Raw genomic sequence first — 19729 nt, forward strand, 5'->3', positions numbered from 1 at the left:
GAAAAAAGATATTTTTCATAAAAATATCCTATATAGTTAACAAAAAAATGATCATAACCATTATTTTAATAACAAAAATATAAATTTCTCAATTTTAATATCTAATAAGAGATGGATACAGTGCCTATATACAAAAGCTCTTTGACATCCTCAGTAACTTTGAGAAGGTCCTGAGACCAAACTATTTGAGAACCAGTGTCTTAGAGAAATTTCCCCTCAGGTTCCAGTGATATATACTTGCATGTCCACAACAGCACTGTTCCAACAGCAAAAAGCGGGAACAAACCACACACACACCGTGTCTGTGGGCAGCAGTGAGAATGAATGCCCCACAGCTAAACACACGGACGTGAATACATCTTACAAAGACAACAGTCCAAAGTGCAGAATGCATGAACACACGGACGTGAATACATCTTACAGAGACAACAGTCCAAAGTGCAGAATGCATGTTACTTGCTCCCTCTTTATATTTTTATAAATGGCAAAGATGAGTGGAACTAAATATGGGAAAGCTATAGAGAAAAGGCTTCCCTGGTAGCTCAGACAGTAAAGAATCGGCTCGCGATGAAGGAGATGCGGGTTCGATCCCTGAGTTGGGAAGATCCCCTAGAGAAAGGAATGGCAACCCACTCCAGTATCCTTGCCTGGAGAATGCCATGGACAGAGGAGCCTGGTGGGCCACAGTCCGTGGGGTTGCAAAGAGTCGGACATGACTGAGTGACTAACACTTACATACACTTACTTATAGAGAAAAAGCAAGAAAACAATCAACAGAAAATTTAGGATAATGGGAACAAGTAGCAGGAGAAGGATACAGACGAAATTTGAGAGTGTTGAAATTCATTAGACTGGACAGCAGTTTACTAATGTTCATTTAACCAGAATGCTTCATTATATATGTATGAGTGTTAGATGTATTTTGTAAATGGCACATACGTTAGGACCAGTAAAGGTAGGCACTGCATTAGAGCATTCTTTGGCAAAGAAACCAAAGAAATAAGGGGATGGGGGCCCTAAGCTCTGGCTCAGGGTCTGCAGTACTGGCCCCAGAGAAGCCCTTCACTGGGCAGGTCTCTTCCTCAGACACCTTCAAAGCTCGCATACACTGCCATCCATCTATTGGGTTGGCCAAAAACATTAGTTCAGGTTTTTCCTTAATCTTACAGAACAACCCAAATGAAGTTTTTTGGCCAACCCAATACTTTATAGTTTTTCAACAGCCTTCCCTACTTAAAAAGGCTATTTCTTGCTTCAGGCCATCATCCTCCACCTCCATTTATATAACACAATGAAAAAATGATCAAACTCCACAGTTGATTTTGTGTTGTACCCGAAGGAGTAAACTTCAGTTCAGTTCAGTCGCTCAGTAGTGTCTGACTCTTTGAAACCCCAAGAATCGCAGCACGCCAGGCCTCCCTGTCCATCACCATCTCCCGGAGTTCACTCAGACTCACGTCCATCGAGTCCGTGATGCCATCCAGCCATCTCATCCTCTGTCGTCCCCTTCTCCTCCTGCCATCAGAGTGTTTTTCAATGAGTCAGCTCTTCTCATGAGGTGGCCAAAGTACTGGAGCTTCAGCTTTAGCATCATTCCTTCCAAAGAAATCCCAGGGTTGATCTCCTTCCAAATGGACTGGTTGGATATCCTTGCAGTCCAAGGGACTCTCAGGAGTCTTCTCCAACACCACAGTTCAAAAGCATCAATTCTTCAGCGCTCAGCCTTCTTCACAGTCCAACTCTCACATCCATACATGACCACAGGAAAGACCATAGCCTTGACTAGACGGACCTTAGTCGGCAAAGTAATGTCTCTGCTTTTGAATATACTATCTAGGTTGGTCATAACTTTTCTTCCAAGGAGTAAGCGTCTTTTAATTTCATGGCTGCAGTCACCATCTGCAGTGATTTTGGAGCCCCAAAAAATAAAGTCTGACACTGTTTCCACTGTTTCCCCATCTATTTCCCATGAAGTGATGGGACTGGATGCCATGATCTTCGTTTGCTGAATGTTGAGCTTTAAGCCAACTTTTTCACTCTCCTCTTTCACTTTCATCAAGAGGCTTTTTAGTTCCTCTTCACTTTCTGCCATAAGGGTGGTGTCATCTGCATATCTGAGGTTATTGATATTTCTCCCGGCAATCTTGATTCCAGCTTGTGTTTCTTCCAGTCCAGCGTTTCTCATGATGCACTCTGCCTATAAGTTAAATAAGCAGGGTGACAATATACAGCCTTGATGTACTCCTTTTCCTGTTTGGAACCAGTCTGTTGTTCCATGTCCAGTTCTAACTGCTGCTTCCTGACCTGCATACAGATTTCTCAAGAGGCAGATCAGGTGGTCTGGTATTCCCATCTCTTCCAGAATTTTCCACAGTTTATTGTGATCCACACAGTCAAAGGCTTTGGCATCGTCAATAAAGCAGAAATAGATGTTTTTCTGGAACTCTCTAGCTTTTTCCATGATCCAGAGGATGTTGGCCATTTGATCTCCAGTTCCTCTGCCTTTTCTAAAACCAGCTTGAACATCAGGGAGTTCACGGTTCACGTATTGCTGAAGCCTGGCTTGGAGAATTTTGAGCATTACTTTACTAGCATGTGAGATGAGTGTAACTGTGCGGTAGTTTGAGCATTCTTTGGCATTGCCTTTCTTTGGAATTGGAATGAAAGAGTGCAGTACTTTCACAGCATCATCTTTCAGGATCTGAAACAGCTCCACTGGAATTCCATCACCTCCACTAGCTTTGTTCATAGTGACGCTTTCTAAGGCCCACTTGACTTCACATTCCAAGATGTATGGCTCTAGATGAGTGATCACACCATCATGATTATCTGGGTCGTGAAGATCTTTTTTGTACAGTTCTTCTGTGTATTCTTGCCACCTCTTCTTAATATCTTCTGCTTCTGTTAGGTCCATACCATTTCTGTCCTTTATCGAGCCCATCTTTGCATGAAATGTTCCCTTGGTATCTCTAATTTTCTTGAAGAGATCTCTAGTCTTTCCCATTCTGTTGTTTTCCTCTATTTCTTTGCATTGATCGCTGAAGAAGGCTTTCTTATCTCTTCTTGCTATTCTTTGGAACTCTGCATTCAGATGCCTATATCTTTCCTTTTCTCCTTTGCTTTTCACTTCTCTTGTTTTCACAGCTATTTGTAAGGCCTCCCCAGACAGCCATTTTGCTTTTTTGCATTTCTTTTCCATGGGGATGGTCTTGATCCCTGTCTCCTGTACAATGTCACGAACCTCATTCCATAGTTCATCAGGCACTCTATCAGATCTAGGCCCTTAAATCTATTTCTCACTTCCACTGTATAATCATCACCAATGCGGCCCCTCTGGTTCAACAAAGTTCCTTAGAGTCCCCTGCCTACTTTTGCTTTATTTCGATCTCTTTTGGCTGATTCTATTCATTCTGTTTGGAATGCTTTCCTCTCTTCTCAAGATCTAAATCCATCGTGTCCGTGAGGATGCTATAGGCACCACTCTCCTCCAAGAATCTTCTAGCCATCACTGTTACTCTAAGTTTCCTCAAACATTTACACACCTAATTCACATTATATTGGCTTGCACCTGTTAGCACATTGATTTGTAATTATGCTCTGTGGTTGTTTTGTGTCAACGTTTAAAAGAACTGTCAGCAGAGACTGCATTCCATACAACTTTTATGAGCCAGGTAAATGCTCAAAACTTTTCCTCAATGAACACGCACCAGGTAGGGACTCCAACTCTCAACTAACCAAATCCTCATGGCTCTAACATGTGTCGACATCCAAGTATTATTCTCAAAAGGCTTTCAATTCAGTGTATTGAAAGATGCACCTCATCCCCCCAAGCCCCCTTCCCCGCCCCCAACTAGAGGAGCAGATTTCCCATTTTATAATAGAAACCAAGCAAAGCAGCATTCGCTCAACAGAATTTTCAACATTTCTGCTCCCCATCTCACCCCCTCTTTACTTGCAATCTTTAAAAAAATCACCCCTGACATGCAGTTAAACCAGCTTCTTCATAACACACAAGATCTTCTGTTACACTTGGGGGCAATTTTATTTATTCAACAGATCCTTATCTTAAGAAATCAAAGTAATTTTCCCTCTAACTTTTACCCTATTGGTCCTAGTCTCTGTTTCTTGCTCAGCATTTCAGAAATCTATGGAAATACTTTTCAAGCTGAATTTTAATTATTTGTTTGCATCTTCTCTGCCTGCTTGGTGCTGAGATCCTTGCAAGCTCAGACCATCCTCTATTCAGCTACACAGATCCCTAATCCCTGGTAGAGAAGCACTCAGTTACTGCTGCTTGAATGAATGAATGAATGAGTCAAGTACCAGACACAAGGTTAAGAATTTAGGATGAATGACAATTCAGGGTAAGTCTACTCCCTTTTTCAGCTGACAGGACTTCAAATATTTGACTTTAGTTACCATGCACAACTTTTATCCACTCTCATTCTTTTCTTCATACTGTATGTGTGTGGATGTGTGTGTGTGTGTTACTCAGTCGTATCCGACTCTTTGCCACCCAGTGAACTGTAGCCCACCAGGCTCCTCTGTCCATGGGATTCTCCCAGGCAAGAATACTAGGGTGGGTTGCAATTTCCTTCTTCAGATCTTTCTGACTCAGGGATCAAACCCATGTCTCCTGCATTGCAGGCAGACTCTTTACTGTCTGAGCCACCTCATGTTAAGTACTCCCATGATGTACTTAACATAGGATAACTAATTCTTCACAGATGATTTCAAGAGCCTACAACATGCTAGTTGCCTCTGGCCTGGTGAGTAGTTTATCAATGAAAGTGAAAGTTCCTCAGTCGTATCCGACTCTTGGCGACCCCATTTACTATACAGTCCATGGGATTCTCCAGGACAGAATACTGGAGTGGGTAGCCTTTCCCTTCTCCAGGGGATATTCCCAACCCAGAGATTGAACCCAGGTCTCCTGCATTCCAGGCAGATTCTTTTACCAGCTGAGCCACCAGGGAAGTTCAAGAATACTGGACTGGGTAGCTTATCTCTTCTCCAGCAGATCTTCCTGACCCAGGAATCAAACTGGGGTCTCCTGCATTGCAGGCAGATTCTTTACCAGCTGAGCTACCAGGGAAGCCCCTAGTTTATCAATGTCCCCCATAAAATCAGGGCACCCGATCTGGGATCCACTATTTTGCATGTGATCTATTCAGTTTTTAACGCCTTTGTCCTAAATTCAGTACATACATCAATTCAGCCAACTCTGCTGATATGCATCCATTTTTCAAATGATGGCTGAATTTTAAATACCGCTTGTTGGTTCACAGCAGTTACCTCTGGGGGCGTAAGCTGCGAAAGGGGGCTTTCACATTTACTTTAAATATCCCCATGTGGCTTTAATTATTTATACTAAATATGCATTCTTCTTGTCATTAAAAGCCAATATAGATTTTTAAAACAAATTAATAAACTATTAACTAGTTAATTCCACAATTCCAACCTCATGGAGTATACAAATCATATTTAAAATATGTGTACTCTCTACTATGTATAAAATAGATAACTAATGAGAACCTACTGCAAAGCACAGGGAACTCTTCTCAATGCTCTGTGATGACCTAAATAGGAAGGAAATCTTAAAAAAGAGATTTATGTATACACATACCTGATTCACACTGCTGTACAGCAGAAACTAACACACTGTAAAACAACTATACTCCAATAAAAATTAATAAAAAGAAAGAAAACTAATAGAAAAATAAAACACATATTCTCTTTTTTCCTCTTGTGTATATATTTTCTTATCTATCAACAGGCATTTGAGTAGCCACTGGTACACAGCACTTCTAGGATCTAGTGGTCCAGCCAACCCAAACCTTCTAGATTATGAAACTCCTCTCTTCCTATAAATGTCAGAAAGCGGCAGCTCACTATAATTTGATTTCCCTCTTTCTTAAAGTGAAGTCACTCAGTCGTGTCCGACTCTTAGCGACCCCACGGACTGCAGCCTACCAGGCTTCTCCATCCATGGGATTTTCCAGGCAAGAGTACTGGAGTGGATGGCCAGTGCCTTCTCCGTCCCTCTTTCTTAAGGTCCGATTAAAACCCAGAAGATGTTATTTGAGGTTTGCCTTCCCCTACAAGGGAGAAATCACTCAGCACATTTCAGGAATATTTCTTGAAGCACAGTGTGTCCCACCTTCCCAGGTGGCTTGGTGGTAAAGAACCTGCCTACTAAGGCAGGAAACGATGGAGACTGGGTTCAGTCCCTAGGTTGGGAGTGTCTCCTGGAGGAGGAAATGGCAACCCACTGCAGTATTCTTGCCTGAAGAATTCCATGGACAGAGGAGCCTGGTAGGCTCCAGCCCATAGGGTCACAAAGAGTCGGACACGACTGAGCGACTGTGTGGCCACGCACAGGGTACCCCCACTTTGTTCCCTTCCAAATACAGCTGCATTTCTTGCTCTAGAGAGGTTGGCTGGATTAACAAGTAGGGTCATACAAGCACAGATTAGAAAACAACTCACAATTCTAGGCCATTACATGAAGGCAGTGTTCTCCATGTGGAGGACATAGTTCACACCTCAGAAAGTATCAATGCAAGCGACTCTATTCTGTGACCTTCCGTTTAGTCTAAGGTCAAAATAAATCTTTGAGGAGAGTAATATTCTTGGTGGCACAAGTCTTCCGGAATCACCGGGCAATGCATGTACTCCCTCAGCACCAAGGGGGCGTCCTGCACGGGAGGGTGTGCGCGGAGGTGCAGGTGGTGGAGGCACGTTCTCCAGGTTTGGGACCCCATGAAGCTTTCACAGACCCCTGAGCCCTGCCCACGGACGGCCTGGCCCTTGTTAGTACCCACACTGGTGACATCAAGCCAGCTTCTTCCTCCCTGCAGCCCAGTTTCCCTCTCTCTCTAGTTGGTAAGATGAGGAGCTCTTCCCTGCCTGCCTCACAGGCAGATGATATCAGTGAAAATGTTTTGTGGACAATAAGCATTATATAAAGAGAAGGCATCACCAATGCAACGGACATGAACTTGGGCAAACTTTGGGAAATGGTGAGGGACTGGGAGACCTGGCGTGCTGCAGTCCATGAGGTCGCAAAGAATTGGACACGACTGAGTGACTGAACAACAACAAAGAGAAGGCATGATTAATGTACTACTATCCACATGTATCCATTTACAATATAAAGAAAGCTGAATGCGGAGGAATTGATGCTTTTGAACTGTGATGTTGGAGAAGACTCTTAAGAATCCTTTGGCCAGCCAGGAGATCAAACCAGTCAATCCTAAAGGAAATCAGTCCTGAATATTCATTGGAAGGACTGATGCTCAAGCTCCAATACTTTGGCCACCTGATGCGAAGAACTGACTCATTGGAAAAGACCCTGATGCTCCAAAAGACTGAAGGCACGAGAAGGGGACGACAGAGGATGAGGCGGTAGGATGGCATCACTGACTTGACGGACATGAGTTTGAGCAAGCTTCGGGAGTTGGTGATGGACAGGGAAGCCTGGCGTGCTGCAGTCCATGGGGTTGCAAATAGTCGGACACAACTGAGCAACTGAACTGAACTGATTCATTTTACAAGATGGCACTCTGTAAACACAGAGAGGTCAGGTGACTTACCCAAGGTCACAAAGCTAGTGAGAAACCCTGGTGACTGTCGTGAGAGAAGGTGACAGAGAAGACTGAAATCTGTGCCTTCTGCTTAGTCCGGGTCCTTCCCTGAACCTCTGGTTTCCAATCTGGAGGAGTTGGAGGCGATTACTCAGAACCATGAGCTATTTTTAAAGGTTTAAGGAGTCTAACAGATTCTCATCAATAAGCTACCCAGACTCAAAATCACATGTCTTTATTTTTGGCTAAAATGGCATCAGCCCAGAGTGAGAGTTCTTGTTAGCTCAGGAGTCCTCAACTCTGACTATCCATTTACATCACCAGGGGAGCTTTTTAAGGATGTCCATGCCCAGACCCCACTCTGAACCAATTAAATTTAAACCTCTGGGGGTGTTTGCATTTTCTAAATCTCCCAGGGAATTACAATTGACTGCCAGGATGGAGAACCACTAGGTTGGCTAATGATGATCAGAAACAGACAGGCAGCAATAGATGTCTTTAACTGATTATACAACACAGTTAAAGCAATCTTACCGAGATCCTTAACTGAAAGAAATTCACAAAACAAGAAAGAAATTAACACCTCGAGTGTCTTAATGTAGCCAGTGTTTGCTGTACACATACTATGTCCCAGACATGAATCTAAATAGCTACATGTATGAACTCACTTAGTTCCCATAGACCCTACAATGCTTTCCCAATTTACAGATGAGGAAACAGGCAAACTGCAGTAACTTGCCAAAGTCACAGTTAAAACGTGGTACGGCTGGGATGGAACTCATGCATCTGGGGCTAGGATCTTTTTTTCTCTTATAGTTGCTTCACAATGTTGTGTTAGTTTCTGCTGTACAGCAAAGTCAATCAGCCATATGTACACACAGATCCCCTCCCTCGGGGACACCCCTCCCACCCCACCCCCATCCCATCCCTCTAGGTCATCACAGAGCACCAAGTTGGGCTCCCTGCATTACACAGCAGGTTCCTACTAGCTATCTACCTTACCCAGGGGTCGGGGGAGGGTTGGAGAAGGACATGGCACCCCACTCCAGTATTCTCGCCTGGAAAATCCCACGGACGGAGGAGCCTGGTAGGCTACAGTCCCTGAGGTCACGCAGAGTCAGACACGACTGAAGTGACTTAGCAGCAGCAGCAGCAGGCGGTAGGGTGGGATGAGAACTGGGAAACTGGTACCAGGGTCTTCCTCCCCACCCTAGGCAGCTTCCTGATATTGCCATCGGATGAGGTTTACAGTATCCTAGCCTCGGCGAGGACATAAAAGATTGCACAATACTGGGGAATATAGAACAACTTCTAATCCAAATGCCTGCAGGGGCCAGGACATAAGACACTTTGGCAGGGGCGCGCAGGTGTACTTGCAGGCAGGGACACGGAAGCCCCGGGGTGGGAACTGCGGCAGACTGGTGAGCACATGCCAAGGAAGGGAGACAGCCGCCACCGAGTGAAGCAGATTGCGGCCACGTGGGGAGGTGGCCCGCGCCGCTGACTCGTCCAAGTTTCAAAGGAAGCTGGAAGCCTGGATTTGTATGTGAAACCGCCTATTTCCAAACGCTGTCTTGAGTTTTAGACATACTATACGAGGCAAAACATCCCAGGAGGCCACTAGCTTGTGACCTCTAATGTCACCTGTAACACATACATAAACACACATATAACACACACACACAACACACACACATACCCCAATCTTCTGAAACTTTTGAAAAATAGATACATGTATATGTTTAACTGAATCCGTCTGCTATACACCTGAAACTCATACAACATTGTTCATCAACTATGCTCCAAAAGAAAACTAAAAAAAAAAGTTTAAATAAATAAAATTCATTTAATGTGTTCTCTTGGCTTGGTTCTCTGCAATTAGAAACACCAGACCCTGTCTTTCCTTTGTTTTGTGAAAAATGTGAACTGTTCACTGTGTGACACATGGAAAACCCAGCAGAAATTTCCCCTGGGTAATTTTAATCGGTGGGCTGACTGGTAAGTCAATGGATAAATAAACTTTTATTAAACACCTATTTTCTCATTTGAATCTCAGCCTAAGTCTGGGAACATGGATTTACTATCCTCACTTTATAGAAAAGCTCAGTCATAATTTATATGATTATTATACAATTGAGATATAATTCAGGTCAAATCACACACACAGAAGAAGTTGTTCCCCTAGTAAAAGCTGAAAGTTATATTGTTGGCCTGTGAAACAAACACTTGTCAAGCCCTATTATACAGCCTTATAAAAGAATTTTACCGTGTCATATTATTACTGTACGAGATACATGGAGAATTTTTAAAAAAAGAATAATAAATACAGATATCACCAAAAACTTCTGAGTCAGAAATATCTATAGTCTAATCACAGGCTATGCAAATGAAAACTTATTTCATACACTTAATAATAGCTAATCCTTCTTGAGCTCTTTCTACAAAGCAGCCTTTAATAAGGTATGGTTTCGTGTGTGCACATAATACTGATACTTCGGTATGTATTCAATTATTCATACAATATCCCTGATATAGGAACTGTTGTCACTACTGAAAGAAGAGGAAACCAGGGAACAGGGAAGTTAAGTAATTTGCCCAAGGTCACACAGCTAGCGGGCAGCAGAGGTTGAATCCAAACAAGCTGCTGCCAGAGGCTGTGCACTGGACCACTACTCTGTAACCTTAAAAAGCACGTCCAGTCCCTGTTTGTTTCGGTTTTTCCCTTAGGATGTACAGTATACAGTGGTGGTGGTGGTTTAGTTGCTAAGTCATGTCTGACTCTTTTGCAACCCCATGGACTGTGGCCCTCCAGGCTTCTCTGTACCTGGGGTTTTCCAGGCAAGAATACTGGAGTGGGTTGCCATGCCCTCCTCCAGGGGATCTTCCCAACCCAAGAATCAAACCCACATCTCCTGCGTCCCAGGCAGATTCTTCACTGCTGAGCCACCAGGGAAGCCCACTGTCTACAGGAGACCTAGCGAAAAGAGGGCCAAATCAAATGGTATTTTCTCCCCCTGGTTACAAAACAACAACACAAGCTCTTAAAAATACACCAGCAGACAACCCAAGACACCGGCCCCATGTAACTTTAGAAAAATCTATCGCCCTCCTCAAGTACAGTAGCTTGTTTCAAAAGCACAGATAAGCAGGCTGCTGCTGATCAATCATGGAAAAGATCACCTTCCCTGGCCTTCTCCAGTCCACTTGGAAAGCCAGCTTCTCCAGAGCACTCGAAACAATCCATCGGGAGATATAGATCTCTCTCACCCCTCGTCCTTTCCCCCTCACACCTCACTTCTCATGGGGTCTAACCACTTTTCTGACCCCTGGAGAAATTACAAGGAAGAGAAAGAGACAGACACAGGGATTATTCTGGAGTCTGCTTTTTCAGGCCCCAGCCTCGGAGAAGCCTCCTTCCTTGCCGGGAAACCGAACTTGGCTGAATTTGGACTTTCTTAAAAACAGAAGCAAAGAGCACCTAAGTCTTAGTCATTTCAGAACTTGAGATGGAGAGCTTCAGTAGTGGAGGTTTGTTTTTTAAGAAGAAGGGAATGGCCGGCTGGAAACAATATCCTTTTTAGGCACACAGAATCTGCTGCATTTAATATAACCCTGGGTCAGTCTGTGAAAAACAGGGTGGCTAAAGGCCTCATGCTGATTTCAGACCGTGGGCGTGTATCACTGTACATTTTATAAAATTAGCTACAGTGCAGCCTCTGTGTGTGTGTGTGTGTGTGTGTGTACACGCAGTGAGGCTGACTTTTACAAAGTAAACAGCAGTATGTACCCATGAAGCTGAAGATCAGTATCAAGCCCAAAGTCTGATTTTAATTTATGAAACTACCTTGTAACTACAGTGATTCTATCCCAAGGTGGGTCCTTGGGGAATGATAATAGTCACCTGAGAGGCCCTGCTTCAGCACCTAGTTACATATACTATTCTCTAATATCATAAAAGGGTAATTTACAGATGGAGCATAAAAATACAAAACTTGCTCCTAAACAGAAGAGGGAAAGCGGCTAGAAACTTCAGTCCATCAAGTCTCTCGGCTACTTCCAAGGTCTGTGCTTGGCACATTAGTTTCTTATAAAATATGACAAAAGACATTTTCAGCTACCATGAACCATAAAGTATTTTGTACACATGGCCCTAGATGGCATGCATTACTGAGCTACACCTAGAAAGCAGGAAATAGAAAACAGCCCATCAGAAACGGGGCACAGTGGGACTTCCTCGGGGGTCCAGTGTTTAAGACTCTGCCTTCCACTGCAGAGGGCACCAGTTCAATCTCTGATTGGGGAACTAAGATCCCACGTGCCAGCAAGGTCAAGAAAAAAAAAAGCAACAGGACACAGCAACTTCACTGACAATCTGCATCTCTAAAATGTGATTCTAGAGTGCCTTTACTAGGCCAAAACGGGAACGAAATCTGAGGAAGAAAAGCGAAAACAAAGCCACATGCCTTACCATCACTAGGCCTGGTCTGGATTTCTTTCGGATAAGAGGAAACTCAAAATCCACTCCTTTACCACAAAGCTCACAGTCTTGTAAAAACCTTCCGCTGGAAAGCCTTTCATGCCCCCCCAAAGTCCTATTTTGTAGGTCACACTCTCATTATCTTGTTCTGCGATCAGCCTGATTAAATTATAGAAAATTACTAATACATCACTCAGAATAGAGAGATAAGCTTCCAGCCTGTTGTGTTTGTTTCCCCATCCTCCTCTCCTAAGACTCCAGCGGACAGTCAGAAAGGAAGAGTGGAGGAGAGACAAGGCAACTTGCAAAGGGGACGGCAAAAGGGTGTCTTAACCTCCTCCCAGGACTAAGCTGCCCTTAGCTTTCACAAAGGGCGTTCTTGACCAGTCACAGAAACCAAGGGAGCTTTTTACACTGTGACAATCGGGGCTCCACCATCATTTCCTCTGTGTCTTGTCATCTTTTGAGTCCAAAGACACCACTTTGCATGAAACAACCAGGGTTAGTGCTGCTGGCTGAGTTTTTCTCTTTGGGGAAACAAAATCATTCAGACACAATCTCAACTACTGGGATTACTTAATAAATGGGTTTACCCACCAGCCAGGGTTACCACCCGCGCGCCCCCCCCCCATTTCGAATCCGGTCTTTCCTACATGGATATCTTGACATTAATTAATTAAAGCCAACTTTTAACACCAGGAGAAGCCTGCCTGGTTACTCCACCAACACAACACGATCCCTTGGCTGTCTCTATGGCCTTTGTCCATCTAATTCTATAAGCCTCGAGAGATGAAGATTTTCCACACCTCCCTAGGAACTCTCCTAACAGGCCATTCAAAGACTCTAAAACCTCAAATGCACAGCAAGCTTTAACACTGGCCGAAAGCTGTCCAATTTATACCTCCCCAACGTGATTTATTAACACTTGGTGCAGGAGACTTGTCAATTCACACCAGCTGTGTCATCCCCAGCACGAGATGGCAACACATAGACAAATTAAAAATCAATTTTTTTATTAGAAGCTATTTTGAAGCATTAGAAGGAATGCGATTTTGAGCTATCTTCCTCACTTTAACAGCAAAGCTCAGTGGACCTACTTATCGGATGAGGAATACACATAAGAACAGATGGGCATTTTTGCCCAGAATCAAGCAAGCTTGCTTTGTGGTGTCGCAGAATCACCCACAGTGAAATACTTTACTCTTTCAGATTCAGAAAATTTCCCCATGGCCCTTGTCTAGTCAGGAGGTATTGTTTGGTTACTGAAAAAAATTTAGTAAGAATAAGTAAGGGAAAGAGTCAACCTTTTATCTTTCAATAGACATACAAAGACACATAAAAATAAAAACAATATGAGATCCTGTTGCTTTTCAGTCATTTTGCTTCCCAATTTTACGAGAAAGCAAGAAAGAATTTTCATAAAGTTTTGTTCATGACGAACACAATAACCTGTTCTGGTCTTGACCCACAACTGAGTAAACAGTGAAAATACTGGAATAACAAAACAACTGTTTTATGAACTTTTCCTTTGTGCTCCCCCTTGGGAATAGGCATCGGGCAGCTTTCCAGCAATAAACAGAACAGGGTCTAAACTTGTGCACGTTTAGGGGTAAGTTGAAGCTAATGAGGAAATCTTAAAAGTGCTGATGGCACCAATGGTCAAAGGATTTACAGATGCAACCAACACACCCCTTTCCCTCTCCAGTTCGTGACCCCAAATGGAATAATGTTCACAAAGGGCTGAGCCTCAGGCCTGGCCAACAGTCCCCATGTCAGTTTCCCTCTCTTCTGCTTTCTTAGGTTGACAAACATTTTTAAACTCTGCAGTCTGGGGATTCTGCTAAAGATAAGCACATGGTATAGCTCCAAGGACCTCTAGGACATTTTTTGGAACATGGTATTGGACCCTGTTAATGGAAAGAACTTTTGTAAAAGAGCCATCAATCGCAGCAGTCATATTTAAATCCCCAAACAATAATCACTGCTCTAGGCCAAGAAATAAAGGCTTTATTTTGAATAATAATTTTGAGAGCCACTTCTCAAAAAGAGTTTAACACCCTTGGTTTGGGGTCACCTTTGAAACCTAGCGCAACTCGCCTTTTTTACTCACAGCCAGTAAGATCACCATTCCATTCTATAGGACAGACCATTTGTTTTTCTGCCCATGTATGAGGCCCATCTAACAGAAAAAAAAGAAGCCTCACATACATTTACTTCGGAGGCCCAGGAGGAAGGGACTGTGCAGAATTTTAAATCAGAAATCTAACGCTTAGGTTAGTAGTGTCAGGTTAAAGGCTCACCCATCCCCAAAGCTAATTCGGTTCTGAACGGTCCCATGGGTGTCTAGTTGAACAGAAGCAGCTAGGAAACCTTAGCAGGCCGAAGCCCAGCCTGGGGAATTGCTGGGACTCCGTGCCAGAAGCTGAGGCTCACCCCAGACTTGGTATCAGATAATACCAACTGCTAGTCTGGATTTCCAGGACTAATCTACTCGAGGTTGGAACTTCCAGGTTCCCTGGTGTCTGTGCTATACAGTGGGAGGACTCTGGGCTTTGTAGATTCTTGCTATGGTTGGCTACTATCGTATTTAATAACACACAGAAGGAGTTTATTCCTAGCGATGATTCATGGGGAAGGGGAATAGAAGCATGGTGGTGGTGGTGGGGGGAACCTAAGAGGAAATAGAAAGCAATCTAAATTTTCTAGAGATGCAGTTATCACAAGTTTCTTTCTCTGGTAATTCTAATGTGAGTTTCTTAAATGTGTTTACAGGGTCTCTAAATTTTAAAGACATTCTATCAATAGTAGCTCTTAAGCACCTGTATTTACTCAGAAGGCTCTTTGGTTTCAAAAGCAGTTCCTTCCCATCTCATCCCCCTCTGATCCTTCTCATCCTGAAACTACTCATATCACTCCTTTCTGCTATGGAGAACTGTGAAGTCTGCCTCTACAGAACTTCTTAAAAACTCAGGATGACTTCTATTAGGGCAATCCATCCCCAACTCACTGTATTTTAATTTAGATTCAAAAGGTCCTCCGGGGAAAGAAAAATACTGACACCCTTCCTCCCCCATATACACACAAATAAACAAATAAAGAACTTAGCATTCACACTGGAATTTAGGACTACAATTGTATTCTACACTAAACACAAATGAACACTAATTTTTACCAAAGTCCACCTCACTGCAAGTTCCTGCAAGACTCACTCAGCACTTAAGGCAGTCTGGGGTTACTGTCTGAATTGCAAAATACACCATTTGCCCAGAAACTGCTCTCAGCTCAAATGCAAGCTGCTTACAAAACATGTGTAAACCATGCTTAAAACAGGCTGCACACATCCACAAAAATCCATTCAAAGCAAAGGTAAGTGGAAAAAAAGCATCGCAAATTAGGCTTCTCTTTAAAAACTGGAGGCACTTTTACGGTGTTTCCAAAAGGTAATTGCTTTTTACTTCAGTAAAAGTGGCTTTATGTGACTGGGAGAAGGAGTTGATTTTTTTTTTTTCTTTAAACTGAGTGTATAACAGTATTAAATTAGAGAACTGGGTGGGTGGGAGAGCCCACTGGCAAAATCTAACTCAATCACCAGGCCCCGGCGCCCTGGAGAGGCCCACCCAACACACGAGCTAAAATGGAGCCTGAATTTCCTCTCAGACGGAGAGGGTAGTCGCACGAGGTCAGGGTCAAGGTCACCAGCAGGGCAGGCTGCAGCTGCCCGACTGCACTACCCACAACGGGAGGGAAGGCGTTCCATCTCCGTCACAACTGAACAGATAAATCCCTTCTCCGCTCCTACCCTCCCTCTCACCCCGCCAAGATTTTTTTTTTTTTTTTTTTTTAAGGAGAGAAGAAAGGAAAATGACCAAATAACCTCACCGCCCTGGTTTTCGCACACCAGCTCATCAGCGCCCAAAGTTGCCATCTAAGGGCAAGTTCGCAGAGAACACCGAAGCCCGTTTTGTCCGAGCAGGGCAAGCCTCTCCCGACCGCCGCCCCGCTCCCCAGGATTCCTGCCTCCTGTCCCTGCCCCCAAGCGCCCCCGAAAAGAGCTGGGAAGCGCGGCGGGCCGGCCATGTGCACGCACAGACTTCCACCAACTGCTGCGAGTTTTCTGTGAATCGCGGCGCGGAGCCTCCCAACTCGCCCTTCCCAGACTCCGCCGCCTGCTTCCCTCGCACAAAATTTCCCTACACACGCAGCCGCCTGCGAACGATTTTATGTGCATATATATTACATATGTGATATTATCCTCAGAACCTCTAGCGGGCAGGCGAAGAAAGGACTGCACAGGGGCATTTTTTTTTTTTTTTTTAAAGGAAGGGGAAAAAAAGCACAACCCAAGCTCTGTGCGTCGACTCCTGCGTACCGGGAAGGGGAAAGAAAGAGGAATGTTTGCCGAGCGGGCTGCCTGCAAGTGCCCTTGCTCGCCACTTCGGCCGCGGCCCGGGTGACACGGAGGCGCCGGGGGGCGCCCAGCCCGAGTCACCCGCGCCCCCTGCCCGTCCCCCCGGGCCGGCACCGCCGCGGAGATTTCGCGAGGGGGAGATCGATCGCGCTGCCTGTCTGCAGCGGAAACGCACACGCTCACACAACCCGAGCCCGAGACACCATAACCTTAACCCTTCCCCCACCCTCCGTGAACTTCAGGTGACCGACCACGTCGGCCTAACACCCTGGCGGGCGGGCGCTCCGGCTCCGCTCCCGCCCCCAGCCCGGGTTTTGCAGGATCGGGCTCCGAGCAGCGCCAAACCGCCGAGAGAGGGGAGCAGTACGGGGGGGGCGGGTTGGGGGGATTCGGGGGGAGAGAGAAGAGAAATTGACCCTCCGTCTCCCCCGACCCCTCCCTCCGGCGCCTCCGGCGTCCCCTCCTCCCCGTCACCCCGCCCCACGCCTTCTCCCCTGCCCCCTCCTCCCTGCATTCAAGGAGCCGGGCGGCCCCGGGGGATATTTTTAGTTGCTTCTTTCTCCTTCACTTTTAGCTTTAGCAGCATCTCGGAACACTCAAAGCGGAGAAAGATGGGGGGGGGGGGGGGGGATTGAGCTGGAGAGGGAGTGGGGGAAAAGTTAAGAGACTCGCAAAGAAAAGCCGGAGGGAGGGCGGAGAGGGACCGGGGGCGCGGGTGGAGGAGGGGAAGGGGACCGGGCCGTGCCGGCGGGTGTGTGTCTCCAGTTGGTGTGTGTGGCTGCAGCCGGGGAGGGCTACGATGCACTTTAGTCCTGGACTCTGCTCAGGCTCGCCGGGGAGGGGGGTCTGAGAGCCCGAGTCTCGCCCGGCTCCGTCTGCTCCGACTGACCCCGCATTTTATTGCGGCCAGGAGCCCTGCTCCTCCCTCCCCTCGGCTCTGCAGGGACCTCGCGCGCCGCGAGCCGCCCTGCCTCCTGCCTCCGCCTCGGCGCAGCTCCCGCACCCCACATCCGCCCGCCGCTGCCCGGCCTCGCCCCCCGCCCGGCCGCCCCGCGCCCCGGCGCGCCCCCTCGCCCCGGCGCCGCGGGAGCAGCCGCCCGGCGGCGCGTGTGTACCCGTGTGTTTGTGTGCGGTGCCCCCACACCCTCCTCGCCGCTCCCGCCTCGCCCGCCCCCGACTCCCCTCCTCCGCCGCCGCCTCCTCCACCTCCGCCTCCTCCTGCTCCTGCCGCTGCCGCCGCCGCCGCTGCCGCCGGCGGCTCCGGGGCCGACCAACCCCGGCGCAACCTTTAGCCGGAGACGGACCTCTCCCTGGATCCCGTCCCCGGCAGGCGGCCGCGCGCCCTCGCTCCGACACCCCCAAACGCCATGTCACGGCCCCCCAACCCTCCGTGCGCCCCGACCTCTGCACCCTCGGGCACCGGGGATCCGCAAGGAATTTTTTTTTTTTAAAGATTCCAACCTCTCCCACCTCCCCTCCACCCCCCGTTAAAAAAAAAAAAACCCCGGCATCCACACTACTCCCCTCCTCCCGTCTCTTGCCCCCTCCCCCCAGCCACCCGGAGTGAGGAGGGGGAGGGGGAGGGAAAGGGGAAAAAAGCCCGATCTCAAGGAAAAAAAGAGGGGGGGTGAGAGAAAGAAAGAAAAAGAGAGAGAGAATAGAAAGGGCACGGGGCTGATCATCACCAACATGGCTGCCTCGGCATAGACCTAGACGAGGAGTAACCCGGGCTGTGTCTTTTGTCAGTTTCACCTCTGTAACCCTAAACTAATGCAGAAAACGACGGAGGAGGCTGCGGAGAGGAAAGAGGAGAGGGAGGGCGAGAAAATGGCATGAGAGGAGGTGCAGAAGGGATGACTTACGTGAGGGAAGGCGCTTGGGCTGCTCCTGCTTCCTCCTGGGCATTTTCCCCCTTTTCTCACATTCTCCTCCTTGGTTAATGTGAGATCAAATAAACCCCCGTGGGGGCAGAGAGGCAGACACTGGCAGGAGCGGGGAGGTAGTTGGGGGGCGGGCGAGCGGGCAGGGGGAAACCCCTTCTCTCCGGTGTGTGCAATGGGTTGAAGCTTGTTTCCTGGAGCCAGAAGAGGGGTTTTCTTCTTTTCTTTCCTTTCTTTTTTTTTTTTCCTTTTTTTTTTTTTTTTAATTTTTTGGTCGTGCACCTGGCTTGTCCCCGAGCGTAATATTCTTCAATGGCAACAGATCTAATAGGTGTGAGTGTGTGTGTATGTCCTATGCTCGCGTGTGTGATGGGAGGTATAAATAAATGAGTGCCGGTGCGGCGGTGTCTATGGCCGCGCTCTGTGTCTCCGAGCCCCTAACACTAATGTCGGGATCAAAGGGCAGCGGCGGCGGCAGCACAGCTCACAGCTCGCTCTCTTGCTCTCTCTCTCTCTTTCTCGCTCTCTCTCTCCTCTCGCGCTCTCTCTCCCTCTGTCACACACACACTCACACACACACACACACAGAGGCACAGACTGAAGGAAAGAGCGAGAGCTAGACACACACACACAGAGAGCAAAGAGGAAGGTGCCCTAAGGCTCCCAGGACGGACTCAGCCTGGGATTTGCAACCGCTCTGTCTGGAAAGAATGGGGGGCGCGCGTGCGGGGGTGGCATGGACGTCTTCGAATTTATCCCGCTATTCGCCAGATCTAGGGGGAGAAAAAGTTTTTCCCACTCTTGAAACGAAGATTAGTTCATTATTCTTCTTGATTTTTCAAGAGGAAAAAGGATTTTCTCTTAACTTTCTTTTTGTTGATTAAACTACATTTTGTTCTGTATAAAAATTCTTCAGGCTTTTATCACTCAAAGAACTACTCTCTCATCTCATCACCTGAAGTCTGTGGAGGTGACAGTCTTCCACGCACTCTCCAAAAACGTTCCAATAAAAATAAAGAGAATAAAAAGGTAACATATGGTGAAATCAGTAACTAGGTGGATGGACTAAGCGCCCCGTTTTGAACTGTCCAGTGGAGTTAAAACTGGAAAATGCCTAAATGAAAATTACAGCTCCTTGACAAAGGGGGGATAAATAAGATTAGGTCACCCCGATGGTCGATTTAACTGCTACATGATACTCCTACAGTGCACACAACAATCTTGACTTCTGAAATTTACTTTTTTCCCTGCTATAATGGAGGTGTGTGAAGCTTACCCTAAAGCAATTCCAGTTTGCATTATGAGCTCAATATAGCAGTTTTCATTAACTGAGACATACTTTCATTACTTTACAAATCACAGGTCTTTCCTCAAAGAG

At 46.4% G+C, this 19729-nt stretch overlaps 1 protein-coding gene across 2 annotated transcripts in view; it reads right to left on the reverse strand.

The window, feature by feature from the left end:
- ZNF827 (zinc finger protein 827) overlaps window positions 1-18965 on the reverse strand; it is a 191814-nt gene extending 172849 nt beyond the window's left edge. For both annotated transcript variants that reach the window (XM_018061580.1, XM_018061582.1), the window contains exon 1: window positions 18334-18965. In XM_018061580.1, the coding sequence (XP_017917069.1) occupies window positions 18334-18376 (43 nt within the window). In that variant the 5' untranslated portion in view covers window positions 18377-18965. The remainder of the gene's footprint in view (window positions 1-18333) is intronic.

Source organism: Capra hircus, chromosome 17 (assembly GCF_001704415.2).
Source record: "Capra hircus breed San Clemente chromosome 17, ASM170441v1, whole genome shotgun sequence".
NCBI classification, from domain to species: domain Eukaryota; kingdom Metazoa; phylum Chordata; class Mammalia; order Artiodactyla; family Bovidae; genus Capra; species Capra hircus.